This window comes from Pseudorca crassidens, chromosome 2, assembly GCF_039906515.1.
Source record: "Pseudorca crassidens isolate mPseCra1 chromosome 2, mPseCra1.hap1, whole genome shotgun sequence".
NCBI classification, from domain to species: domain Eukaryota; kingdom Metazoa; phylum Chordata; class Mammalia; order Artiodactyla; family Delphinidae; genus Pseudorca; species Pseudorca crassidens.
The window spans coordinates 138,380,505-138,394,540 of NC_090297.1; the positions used below are offsets into that span (position 1 = coordinate 138,380,505).

The 14,036-nt window shown below is 39.8% G+C and overlaps 1 protein-coding gene across 4 annotated transcripts in view; it reads right to left on the reverse strand.

Annotated features, from left to right (window-relative positions):
- The window catches only part of COLGALT2 (collagen beta(1-O)galactosyltransferase 2), a 145,215-nt gene that overhangs the window by 33,602 nt on the left and 97,577 nt on the right, over positions 1 to 14,036 (reverse strand). For all 4 annotated transcript variants that reach the window (XM_067728893.1, XM_067728892.1, XM_067728891.1 and 1 more), the window contains 2 exons: positions 12,725 to 12,801; positions 8,793 to 8,899 (listed from right to left, as the gene is read on the reverse strand). In XM_067728893.1, coding sequence (XP_067584994.1) covers positions 8,793 to 8,899; positions 12,725 to 12,801 — 184 coding nt within the window. The remainder of the gene's footprint in view (positions 1 to 8,792; positions 8,900 to 12,724; positions 12,802 to 14,036) is intronic.

Below are 14,036 nucleotides of genomic sequence, written 5' to 3' on the forward strand. Positions count from 1 at the left end.
ATATTCAAAGTGCTGACTGAAAGAGACCGTCAACCAAGAATTCTATGTCTAGTCAAGATAGCCTTCAAAAATGGAAAAATTAAGATATTCCCAGATAAACAAAAAGAGTGTCACTAGTAGATCTGCTCTACAAGAAATACTAAAGGGAATCCCTTAGGCTGACATGAAAGGAAACTAGACAATAACTCAAATCCACATAAAGAAAGAAAAGCACTGGTAAATATAACTGCATAGGTATCAATAAATACAAATAATGTATGTGTTCTTTTGTTTATAACTTTCCCCTTATCTGATTTAAATTATAGCTGCATAAAGCAATAAGAGCAAATAATGTATAAAGAAATAATTTGTGTAACAATAGAACAAAGGAGCGGGGAAGGAATGAAGCTATATAGTAGCTAAGTTTTTATATAGTATTGAAGTTAAGTTGGTATTTTTTTTATTGAGGTTTAGTTGACGTATAACATTAGTTTCAGGTGTACAACATAAGGATTCAATATTTTGTAAAATGATCCCATGATAAGTATAGTTAGCATTCATCACTACATAGCTACAAATTTTTCTTGTGATGAGAACTTAAGATTTATCCTTAGCAACTTTCAAGTATGCCACACAGTATTATTAACTGTAGTCACCACATTGTATATCTCATGACTTATTTTATTAAAAAGTTTATACATTTTACCCCTTCACCTATTTCATTCACCTCCCAATCCCACCTGTGGCAATGAATCTGTTCTCTACAAGTTTTGTTTTGTGTGCTTTTAGATTCCACATATAAGTGATATCATATTTGTATTTCTCTGACTTATTTCACTTAGCATAATGCCCTCAAGGTCCATCCATGATGTCACAAATGGCATGACTTCCTTCTTTTTCATGGCCAAATAATATTCCATTGTATAGATACACACATATTTTCTTTATCCATTCATCTACTGTCAAACACTATGTTACTTCCATGTCTTGGCTATTATAAATATTGCTGAAATGAACACGGGGGTGCATATATCTTTGAGTTAGTTTTTAAATTTCCTTTGGATAAATACCCAGAAGTGGAATTGCTGGATCACATGGTAGTTTATTTTTTTTGAAGAACATCTGTTTTCCACAGTGGCTGCACCAATTTATTCCCAACAGTGAACAAGGGTTCCCTTTTCTCCACATCCTTCCCAATACTTGTTATTTCTTGTCTATTTGATAACAGACAGTCCAATAAGTGGGAGGGGAGATCTCGTGGTTTTGATTTGCATTTCTCTGATGATGAGTGATGTTGCTCAACTTTTCATGTATCAATACCTGTTGGTTTTCTGTATGTGTTCTTTGGGAAAATCTCTATTCAGATCCTCTTCCCATTTTTAAATCAGATTTTTTTTTTTGCTGTTGAGTTGTACGAGTTCTTTATATATTTTGAAAGTTAAACCCTTATCAGATATATGACTTGCAAATATTTTCTCCCATTTGGTAGCCTGCCTTTTTATTTTGATGGTTTCCTCTGCTGTGCAGAAGCTTTTTAGTTTGATACAGTCCTACTTGTTTAATTTTTTGTTGTTGTCACCTTTGCTTTTGGTGTCAAATCCAAAAACTCATCACCTAAGCCCGTGTCAAGGAGTTTATTCCCCCGTTTTCTTCTAGGAAGTTGGTATTAATATGAACTAGATTGCTATAAATTAAGATGTTAATTGTAATCCTCAGGGCAATCACTGAGAAAATAACTAAAAATATATATAGGAAAAGAAACAAAGGAATTAAAATGTTAAAGTAGAAAATATCTTTTAAACATAAAAGAATGGACATTCTTATGCCTCATAAGAATGGAGGCATAGAGGAACAAATAATACATAAGATGTATCAAAAACAAATAGAAAACAGCAGGTGTAAATCCTACCTTATCAGTAATCACATTAAATGTGAATGGATTAAACCCTGTAATCAAAGACAGAGCTTAGCAGAATGAGTTTTTAGAAAGACGATCCAACTATGTGCTATCTACAAGAGACAGACTTTAGATTCAAAGGCAAATAGGTCTAAAGTAAAAGGATAGAGAGAGATATACCATGTAAACAGCAACCACAAGAGAGCTGGAGGAGCTATACTGCTGTAATATCTGACAAAAAAATTTAGACAAAATTACCAAAGGAGAATATTTTATAATGGTAAGAGTCAATCCATCAGGAAGACATAATTATAAATACATATGCATCTTACAATAGACCAAAAACATGAAACAAACCGACCTAACTAAAAGGAGAAACAGAAAATTCAAAAATAGTGGGAGACTTTAATACCCCATTTTCAGTAATGTATAGAACTAGCCAGGAAACAGAACCAATTAGACCTAACATTTATAGAACACTCTACCCAGAAGCAGCAAAATACACATTCTTCAACTGTACGTGTAACATTCTCTAAGACCATGTTAGACCATAAAGACTATACAGACCATAAAGCCTCAGTACACTTAAAACGATGACTGAAATCATATAAAATATGTTCCACAATCATGATGAAATTAAAAATTGATAGGAACTTGGAAAATTCAAATATATGAAATTAAACAACACACTCCTTAACAGCCAATGAGTTAAAGAAACCACAAAGGAAATGAGAAAATATTTTGAGACAGATCAAAATGAAAACATAGTATACCAAGGCTTACAGGAGGCACCTAATGTAGTACTTAGAGGGCTAGTTACAGCTACAAACGCCTATGATTAAAAAAAAAAAAAATCTCAAATAATCTGCTTTTCCATTTTAAGAAACTAGAAAAAGAGCAAAGTAAACCCAAAGCAAGCAAAAGGAAGGAAACAAAGACTAAAGTGGAAATAAATGAAATAGAGAATAGAAAAAGAGAAAAAATAAGACCAAAAGTTGGTTCTTTGGAAAGAACAAAATTGATAATCCTTTAGCCAAATAAAAGACAGTAAACTCAAATTATTAAAATGAAGAAAGAAAGAGGGGGCAATCCCTACTGACCTTATGGAAGTAAAGAGGATAAGAAAATACTATGAATAATTATACACCAACAAATTAGATAACCTGAATAAAATGGACACATTGCTAGAAAGATACAAACTGACTCAAGAAATAGAAATTCTAAATATACCTATAACAAAGTAAAGAGGTTGAATTAGTAAAACAAAATGTCCCACAATACAGTCCAGAACCAGAGAGCTTCACTAAAGAATTCTGCCAAACATTTAAAGAATTAACACCAATCTTTGATAAACTCTTACCAAAAATAGAAGAGGGAGCACCTCCCAACTCATTCTATGAAGTATTATCTTGATACCAAAACCAGAAAAAGCCATCACAAGAAGACTACAGACCAATATCCCTTATTACTATAAATAGAAAAGTCCTCAAGAAAATACAAGTAAACAGAATCCAGGATCACATAAAAGGCATTATACATCCTGACAAGTGGGATTTATCCCAGAATTGCAAGGTTCATTTAACATGTGAAAAAAAGTCATGTGATGTTTGTCTGTTAATTATTAACAGACAAAAATCACATGATCATCTCAATAGACATAAAACTTGACAAAAATCCAACTGTATATGGATTAAATGTTTATATTCCCCCCAAGTTCACAAGTTGATGTTATTAGGAGGTGGGGACTTAGGTCATGAGGGTGCAATGCTCATAAATGAGATTAGTGCCCTTATAAGAAGAGCTTGCTTTCTCTCCTCTCTTTGCTGTATGAAGGCACAAGAGGATAGCCACCTACAGACCAGGAAGGGGTCTGTCACTGTAATCCAGCCATGCTGGCACCCTTCTCTAGGACTTCCCCGCCTCTGGAATTTCGAGAAATAAATGTTATCTGAGCCACCTGGTCTATGGTAACTTGTTACAGCTGCCCAAACTAAGATACCAACACCCTTCCATGATAAAAAACACACAACCCAATCAAGGCCATCTGTGAAAACTCCACAGCTAAGATTGTATTTAATGGTGAAAGACTGAATGCTTCTCCCTAGTATCAGGAACAAGTCAAGGCTGTCCACTCTTATCACTTCTATCCAACATTGTACTTGAGGATCTAGCCAGGGTAACTTAACTGGGTAAACAAAATAAAACGATATTCAGGTTGGAAAAGAGGAAGTAACACTATCTACATTTGCAGATGACATAGCCTTGTATAGAGAAAATCCAAAGGAAAACACACACTGTTGGGCTGCACCTTGAAGGCCTTCAAGCCTCGTAATTGCCTGGTCTCAAGAAAGAGGGAAGAGCCCAGAGACAGAGACAGCAACACCAATGGTTTATTGGCCAGGGGATCTTACAAGTTGAAACGAAAGGTCCTGGAGAAACACTCCACCGTGTATGGCAGACAACAGGCAAGACACAGCAGCAATCTTTGCTACCTAGGAGAGGAAAGAGGCTACCATTTATAGGGGGAATTGACGTCAGGTGAGCTCATCAGTTACCAGGGAAACCAGTGGCTGGGGCAGGGGGCAAGTTACTGATTAAGCCCTATAATTAAGATAATTGGATAGTCATGTGAATGAAGCCGGCACTGGTTAAGCAGAGAATATACACAGAGCAAGAGAACAGCCATCTGGAGAGGCCTGACCATACACTCCACCCCTAAGTACCCTGCACGACCCTTACAGTCTTGGTCTGCCCCTCTTCTGAGATATCCCTGGGCTCAGGTATGCAGAGGTGCACTGCAAACAAGCACCACAAATGCAACACAAACAACAGCAGCTAAGGAGTACCAAGAGTAAGCCAGGGGCTTGGCTCGCAGGACAGGAAGAAGGTGAGAGTCTGCAGTCGTCCCCAGCGTGGTCACATTAACGAGGTCAGCTTTCTCTGGCATCTTACTGCAGACCCAGTAATCCGACTCAGTTTGCAGTAAGGCCACTGTTTTTGCCCAGTCCTCAAACAGATTCCCTCCACTGAGGCTAGGGATGGAATGTGATGTTTCAACAGGCACAATACAGGGGAGATTATGACCATTAAGCAAATTATAAGCAGTAACAGCATTCTGAGATCATACCCTCGCCTGTGGTTTTTTGCCTGGCCTGCTGTACCATACAGCCTGTCCACCTTCAGTCCCCACAGCCCAGCTGCTGCTGAATTACAGAGATGGTATAACAACAGAGCACAAGAATAATATAATGGTGCCTTTTTCCAGTAGGGCGTCCTGATTAATTACCTTAGTAGTCTCAGGTGGGGCCGGGTAGAAGCTAGGTGAAATCTTTCCAATCCTACTGCCCACAGGGCGGCAGATCCAAACCACCGGGGACTTATCTGCCAGTCCCAGGGCCATTTTATAATGTGTTTCCCTGAGGGTAGATCCTGTGGAAGGGCAAAAGTGAGTTATTGTCCTGACCGATAGTTGGCAATGGTCCGTTGGTGGTCAACAGCTGAACTTGGATGGTGTTGACTAGTTGCCTCAGGGTTAACATGGCGTAGGCACTGGGATGATAGCTCCTGGGATGTTCAGTTTTAGTTTGTAGGGCTTGAATTAGCCTCCTGGAAACTTGAGAGGGCAAGTTTCCCATCTCAGTTGCTGTTTAAATGGTCCATTTATCCTTTCGATTAGCCTGGCAGCAGTGGGGTTGTAGGGCAGGTGGAAATACCAGTGTATGTCACTTTTATCAGCCCATTTCTCAACTTCATGGCCGGTAAAGTGGGTTCATTGGTCTCCATCGATGTCCATGGGGTTCCTGTATGTCGTGCACGGCTGTTCTAGATCCTGCAGGGTGGTTTTTTGTGTTGCTCCAGGACTCTGGTAGGCCTTTTGTAATGTCTTCCACCTGCTGTAACATGTTGCAGACTAAACAAAGCGTTTGTATTCACTAGCCATCCCTGTGCAGTCAGATGAGCCATGAGCATGGGGCTGATGTTTCTAAACTGGTCAGAGACTCTGAGGTTAACAGGACATCATCAGTATAATGGAAGAGAAAGACATCTCTCAGGGTGGTCAGTTGCCTCCAGTCTGGGGAAAGGAGCTGCTCTCCATCTGTATCCTGTGGGACAAGGGACCTCTGACCTCGTCCCAATCTTCTTCCTCTCCTCCATCACTCTTGGTAGGATACCACACCTTGGGGTCCCAATTTGACCATCCAGGCTCCCTTGACAGCCCCCATTCATCAAGGACAGCAGCCACAGGGCCCCATGTGCTAGTGGACAGCCACCTCAGGATTACCCCCGCAACTTTTCGTTACCTGTCCTTATTTCCCAACATTTTGGTGCTCACAGGAGTTTCCTCAGCCTCCTGGCTAGCTCGACAATTGTTGAACTGCACCCCGTAGGTCTGCAAGCTTTATAATTATCCAGCCTCAAGACTGAAGAAAGAGCCCAGACACAGCCACAAAGACATCAGTGGTTTACCAGACAGGGGGATCTTACAAGTCTGAAGCCAACAGTCCTGGAACATCACTCCACTGTGTGCGGCAGACAACAGGCAGGACACCGCAGAAATCTCCGCTACTCCAGGGAGAAGGAGTTTACCATTTATAGGGGGAATTAACATCACGCTTTCTCATCAGTTACCAGGGAAACCAGCAGCTGGGGCAGGGGCAAACATGCAGGCAGTTACTGATTAAGCCCTATAATTAAGGGGATTGGATAGTCATGTGAGTGAAGCAGAGGCTGGTAAAGCAGATGTACAAAGAGCAAGAGAAGAGCCATCTTGAATGGCCTGACCATACACACACACACACACACACACACACACACACACACACACACACTATTAGAACGAATAAATGAGCTCAGCAAGGTTGTAGGATATAAGATCAGTATACAAAAATCAACTGTATTTCTATGCACTTAGCAATTTGCAATCTAAAAATGAAATTAAGGAAACAATTCCACTTACCATAGCATCAAAAAGAGTTAAATACTTAAGAATAAATTTAACAAAATTAATGCAAGACTTGCACACTAAAAACTACAAAGCATCAAAGAATTAAAGCTCTAAATAAATGGAAAGATATCCCATGATCATGAATCAGAAGACTTCATATCGTTGAGATAGAAATTCTCCCCTCAATTGATCTACAGCTTCAATGCAATTCCTATTAAAATCCAAACTGTCTTTTTTTGTGTGGAAAATGACAAGCTAATGCTAAAATTCATATGGAAATCCGAGGGACCTAGAATAGCCTAAACAATCTTGAAAAACAATAACAAAGTTGAAGGACTCATACTTCCTTACATAAGAAGCTACTGTGAGGCATAGGGACTGGTGTACACATCAGTGGAACAGAATTGAGAATCCAGCAATAAACCCTTATAGTTAGAGTTAATTATTTTTTGACAAGGTTGCCAAGACAATTCAGTAAAGGAAAAGAATAGTCTTTTAACAAATGGTGCAGGGACTAGATAACCATGTACAGAAGAATGAATTGGACCCCTACCTTACACCATATAAAAAACTAACTCAAAATGTATCAAAGATCTAATGTGTAAGAGATACATATAAAAGATAAAACTCTTAGAAGAAAACACAGAACCAAGTCCTTGTGGCTTTGGATTTGACAATGGATTCTTAGATACGACACCAAAAGCACAAGCAACAACAAAAATATAAATTGGACTTCATCAAATTAAAAACTTTTGTGTTTCAATGGACACCATCATGAAAGTGAAAAGATGACATAAAATGGGAGAAAATATTTGCAAATGATATATCTGACAAGAGGCTTATATCCAGAGTATATAAAAAACTCTCACAATTCAACTAGTTTTCCTTGGTCCGTGTGGCCTATGAAGGAGATGGGGGCTATTAGAGGTATTTGAAACAGTGGTTCCCAAACTCTAGTGCATCCAAGAATAGGGTTGCCAGATTTAGCAAGTAAAACACAGAATGTCCAGTCAAATTTATATTTTGGATAAACAGTAATTTTTTAGTATAAATAAGACCCGTGCAATGTTTGAGACAAATTTAACTGGGTATCCTGTATTTTATGTGGCAACCTTACCAAAGAATCACCTTGAGACTTCTTAAATGCAGATTCCCTACAGATCATAATTCAGCGGCTCGGGGACTCAGGAAGCTGCCCTCTTAACCAGCCCCTAGGGACTCTGACATGGGTGTCTAGGCCACACTTTGAGAAACACTGATGAGATTCTCTAAAGGAGTCATAAAAACTTCCACAAAAGCTTCTAGTCATACTCCTTAGAGCCATTCATATTCCAAATTCACATATAACATGGAATTGCAGGTTTTGCAAACATCTATGCGTTGAAATAACAGTGTCAAATAAAAAAGCAAAGCAAAGCAAAACAACATTAATAACAAAAACCCTTGAAGGAATCTAACTGGGTACCCTATGTGACTTTCCTGACGTGTTCCTGGGAAAAGTGATCAGCCCAGGCAGACTGTGGCAAGCATCTCATGCAACAGGAGACACAGACTGTTATGCAGTTTTTCCATTTATTTTCTGCAGGTCACCCAAGGTTAGACGCTTTGCTCTAAATCAGGCTCTGAATGCAACTCTGATCGCATACCTTCCAATGCACTACAGGGCTGGAAACCACCACAACCACTGGAAGAACCCCCAGAGACAGTGGAAAATCACAACCAGTGCAAACCTCCAGCATAATGAAGATCAGAGAGCACTGGATGGCGAGTGGATTTCTGCTCTACTCGGTGAAATTAACATATATAAGCTGCTATGAGTCATAAAGTTTTCCCAAAGTAGGCTGCACTGTGAAGACGTGTCTATCTTGCAATGAGTGCAGATTCCTCCCACCAAGACTAAACCTCTGTCAGAGAGGGTGCATCCCCACTCCAACCACATCTGCAAGGGCTCGAGGAAAAACCCCGACTCACTTTCCATCCACAGCCTCGACAATCTTGACTTCAATCTCCTGCTCGTACAGGGTACGTAACATCCGGTCCCGCCTGTCCTTTCTACGCTTCAGGTTTATCATGAAAATCTAATGCAGGAAGAAAACAGGAAAAGAAACACAGATGAGTCAACTCTTTTTCTAGGCTATTTGAAAAGTAAAGTAAATGTAATGAACCAAGTTTTGGAATAAGGATTGGAAAAGACAGGGAAAACTGTGGTGAAGATTTCTTTATATTTCATATCAGGTCAAAAAGTTATTCTTCAGGAGGCCAAAGGTAAATCAAACCTAAAACATATGAGATGAAGGGGGTAGGAAGCAGTTTGGCAAATGGTTAGATTCATCAGCAGACCTAAGTTTACTAAGTGTTTGCCTTGGACCAGTTCCTATGCGTCAGTTTCATCATCTGTAAAACTGAGATAATACTGGTCCTGTCACCTGGGTACAAAACATTAGCTATTCTTATCATTTATATCCACTGTAGAAAAATTTAAAGTCATTCAAAGAATAAGAAAAATCTAGTCTTAACAAATTCCTTTTAGTTCCAAAGGTTCCAAATTGAATTACCAAGGTCTTAATTTGAGTAGCTTCTTTACCAGAAGTTTTCAACTCCCTTAGAATTTTTCTGAAAGAAGTAGAGAGAGAAAGGGTCCTGCACTTGGTGGTAGCCCTTTGGGAAAAGGCATCATTTCCACATCACGTGGATCTGAGGGAAACCTTATAGAGGGGACACATACTGGTCCATGAAGTCCCCAAAATGTGCATTCAGATTGTCCCGCATGAGGACTGGGTCTTCCTGCAGCCCCTCACCTTAGCCCCTAAATTCCCAATGACTGCACTAAACACACACATATCCTGAGGCTACTACAGGGAGTTACACAGATAATGAGGCTGGCCTGATTATTCCCAGATTTAAGGAGCCAAATAAATACCCAAAGGCTCATGAATGTTATTACAGATATCTATGTGCTTTAATAAGGTTCTTTTCTACGAGCAGTAATAAACTCACTTTGTCCATTAAACTAGTCCTGCAAAAGAGGGAGACTTCAGCTACCAGTAAGAAATACTGAATAGCATGGGAAAGGAGAACCCTCCAGGAATAAGACGGATGACATTGGCTTCATCCTAACGACCCATCTAGATGACTTTGAGGAAGACGTTTAATGTTCCAGGGTCCAGTTCCCTTGTTTGTAAAAAGAGGGAGTTGAACAACCTCATCTCTCAAGACCAGTACAGATTAAAATGTCTATGATATGTGGTTTATGATAAAGTTTGCATTATGCTGTCTAGAATAAGGAAGAAACTATGTCTTACAAGCAGGCTGGAGTTCAGACTTTACTGGGGGTTAAGCTGTGGTTCACACAGTCGTTCTGAATGTAATCATCGAGTTGCTATATGTTTTACCGGATCAAAAGCTAAATTAACTAAAATTTCAACTCTTCCTTACAAAATATTCTCACTTCTATCCATTTATACAGCTCTGGGCAAAGAACTGATGGGGGAGCAAGATGTCCTCTTTGAAGAAATCATCCATCTGAATCAGAGCAAAGTGGATTAGGTACGTCATGATTTCATTACCTCGGTTGTTTATCTAACTGGGCAATTATTATTTGTTTGTTTTTTTAAATCTTTATTGGGGTATAATTGCTTTACAATGGTGTGTTAGTTTCTGCTTTATAACAAAGTGAATCAGTTATACATATACATATGTTCCCATATCTCTTCCCTCTTGCGTCTCCCTCCCTCCCACCCTCCCTATCCCACCCCTCCAGGCAGTCACAAAGCACGGAGCTGATCTCCCTGTGCTATGCGGCTGCTTCCCACTAGCTATCTACCTTACGTTTGGTAGCGTCTATATGTCCATGCCTCTCTCTCGCTTTGTCACAGCTCACCCTTCCCCCTCCCCATATCCTCAAGTACGTTCTCTAGTAGGTCTGTGTCTTTATTCCTGTCTTACCCCTATAACTGGGCAATTATTTTTTAAAAAACAATTTCTGTGGTGACTGTATTTGCCTTGTTACCTGGGATTTTAAAACTTAATGAGTCATGTTCATTTATATTTCATTTTCTTCCTGTTTAGAATCATACTGTGATGGGCCATATTCCATCTCCCAATTTTATGGCTATGGAAAGGAATGGGCATTTCCTCATGTGTTCACACGGAGCTACCTGAGGTCACTCCAGGAGAGCAAGACAAAACAAAAAACAAAAAATTGACAGAAATACAACAAAAAGTCCCCACAGATCCAAGACCTCTAGTCTGGGCAGACTTTAGTAAATAACAAACCTGCCAGGACAAGTGCAATAAAAATTGCAGCCATGAAGGAAAAACACAGACGGCTCGCTCATACTTAGTGAATAGTAAACAAACAAAAAAGCCACACAGCCGAATGCAGCCCAGACACCACCAACAAGGTCACAGAGTACTGGGAAGGTTGAAAAGGCCCCTGAAAATCCCTTTTTCCACTATCCTATCTCTGTTCCAAACACAGAGATGACTACCAGGGTTCAGGAGAGTAGAGTCCCCCTATCTGCATCCTTTACAGAGCTGGCCTTTTCCAGAAGGCTTCTAAGAGTGACCCAGTCCTTCCAAATGGAAGACCAGAGCTAGATCCTGCTTTTGTACCATTGTATCTGCTCTGATTTGATCCTTGTTGGAATGTGTTTATAAAGGGAAAAACGAATATATGTAAAGACCCTTGAGTTCTTTTACCTGGAGACCTGAGAGCTGGTGAGAGCTGCAGGGAAGGAAAGTTGTAGTAATAGGTGGAAGTGGGTTCAGTGCCTGGGTGGTCCAACTTTTCTGCAGCCCTGATTGTTTATAAAACTATGTACACTTTAGTCTAATTCTTCTCTACCACACTTAAAGTCATCTTGTCTCATCCTGCCCTCTGTGGAAATAGCATAATAGCTGCTAATTCCTTTCCACTTAATATTCATGAAATACTCCTTTCCATTCCTGAAGTCTGCCTGCAAATACATTTTATAGAATAAATTCCAATTTCCAGTTCCAGCAGCAATTTAAGATGGCTGTACTTTGGGGACCTGTATGACATAGTACAGGGGGAGAAACAGGGCATTTTCTTTCAATTAATCAATGGCAATGAGCATGCAGCACAAAGCTTGGCTTATAACATATCCAAAATTCACAGAAAAGTTCTGTCTCGGTTTGTGGATTCCTGAGGCACTGTCCTAGCTTCTAGACCACCAAGCTCCTGAACACTGATCAGCAGTTATGTGACATGAGGGACCCATGAAGGATTCAGTGACTTGGAGTCACAATTCTGGTCCCACCAAGTATCTGCTGTGCATATTACTAAGACAGGCATCTCTTTATATTTCTACTTCATTCTTTATACAACTGAAACTTAATAATAAATATGACTCTCAGAGCACTATTATGAAGTTCTTGCCTGCTGAAGGGAGAATTTTAGAATAGTTTTCTTTTTTCACTTTTTCTTTGTCCTCTAAACTCTGCCCTCCAGTCTTTTCCCATGGAAAAACAGCAGACAGAAAATAAAGCAAAGAATGTTCCAGAATGGTTTCCACTTACTCAGAATAAAGTTAAAGTCCTCCAATACCTAAAATATATATCTTCCTTACCTTACCCTTGAAGCTTGATAAAATATGGCAATATCTGCTCCTAGAAAATATCACTTTCATGACTAAATAGTAACATCCTTCTGACTCAATCATTAATTTACTTTTACCATGATGCTCCTTTTTTAAGATAAGTGAACTGAGGCACAACAAAAACTGAGAACCTTTTCCAAGACCTTGGTTTCTTTTCAGCAGCCAAGCTGGTCTGGCTGGCTCCCAGACATGTGTCAGACTTGTGTTCTGATACAAACATATAAGCATGACGTACACAGGTGCACAGGTGCACGTGCACATACACACAGACACCTTTCCTACCTCATTGAATCCCATCTTGTCTGGATATTTAGGGACAACTGAGACGAACTGGGAAGGTTCCATTGGAGGATGGTCAACTGGAAGACACGAGAAACACACAGAGTGCTTTGTTAGTGAGAAGCTCAGAGAACAGCATTCCAACCACAGGTCTGACCTCTAGAAACACAGCCTGCATGTTCAGGGCAGGGGATAACTGCAGTTTTCTAGGACTGAGTGGCTATATAAGAACCCCAGATGGTCACAACGCTGGTTTTGAGAGCACCTGTTTATATGCAGACTGCAGTATTTGCTCCATTTCCCTCAAGAGCTATTTTAAGAGCATTTGAAAGGTAGTCTAGGGTAATGATTTAGGGTGAGGGCTCTAAAGTCAGATGACCTGGGTCCAAACTTTGGTCTAGGAAGGTCTGGAGCAGATAGGTGACCTCTCTAAGCCTGTTTCTTTGTGTGTAAAATCAGGATAATAAAAGTGTATCTCTTAGAGTTATAAAATTTAAATGAGACCTACATGCAAAGCATTAGCCACAGTAGATGAACACGGTAAATGCTCAATAACCCCTAGCTACTACTCACAGTGGCCCATGATGAAAGAGCTCAGAAATAGGCTGGACTGTTTTCTAAAGAATGCTTTTTTTCTATATGTTTAAGATTGCAAAACTCTGGGACTATTTTATTTTAAGATCCCATCCAGGCAGGTTTAGCTACAGGTACTCAAAAGGTCCTTTATTTTAACGCAAACTCACCTCCAAGGCCCAGCCCACATCCCAGAACTTGGTACAGGGCTAACAAGGAAGTTTCCAGATGGGAGGGGTGTTGCATCTCAAGTAATAAAAGTTTTATTTATTTCATACTCTAAAAAAGCTTTCTTTATAAACTATATATTTTAAAGGTTGAAAGTAATATTGATTAAAGAACCTGAGAAGGTCTTGAAAATTTTAGTATTTCACAAACTCAAAGTACTCACTTGGTTTTCCTTGAAGACATAATACAAGGAAAATGTTAAGTGAGAGCTGGTAACTGGGTTGTTTGAAGAACTATAGTTGATGGCCATTGCTACTGTTCACCGGTATCCATTCCCCTCTATTTCAGGCATATGAGAGGGGCTTTTCCACCTTCAGGTTAGTCATGGCCACATGAGTTGCTGCCACTCAACTCTCCAAACCCTCCTCCCACCCCTGCCCCAGCCCCACCTCAATGATCTTAGCAGCCTATGTTGATATGGAGAAGCCAAAACATTGAAGCAGCCTAGAATGATGTGCCAACATGTGGAGGACAGCTGCCCAGGAAACATACGAGGACCACTGTAGACTTTGCA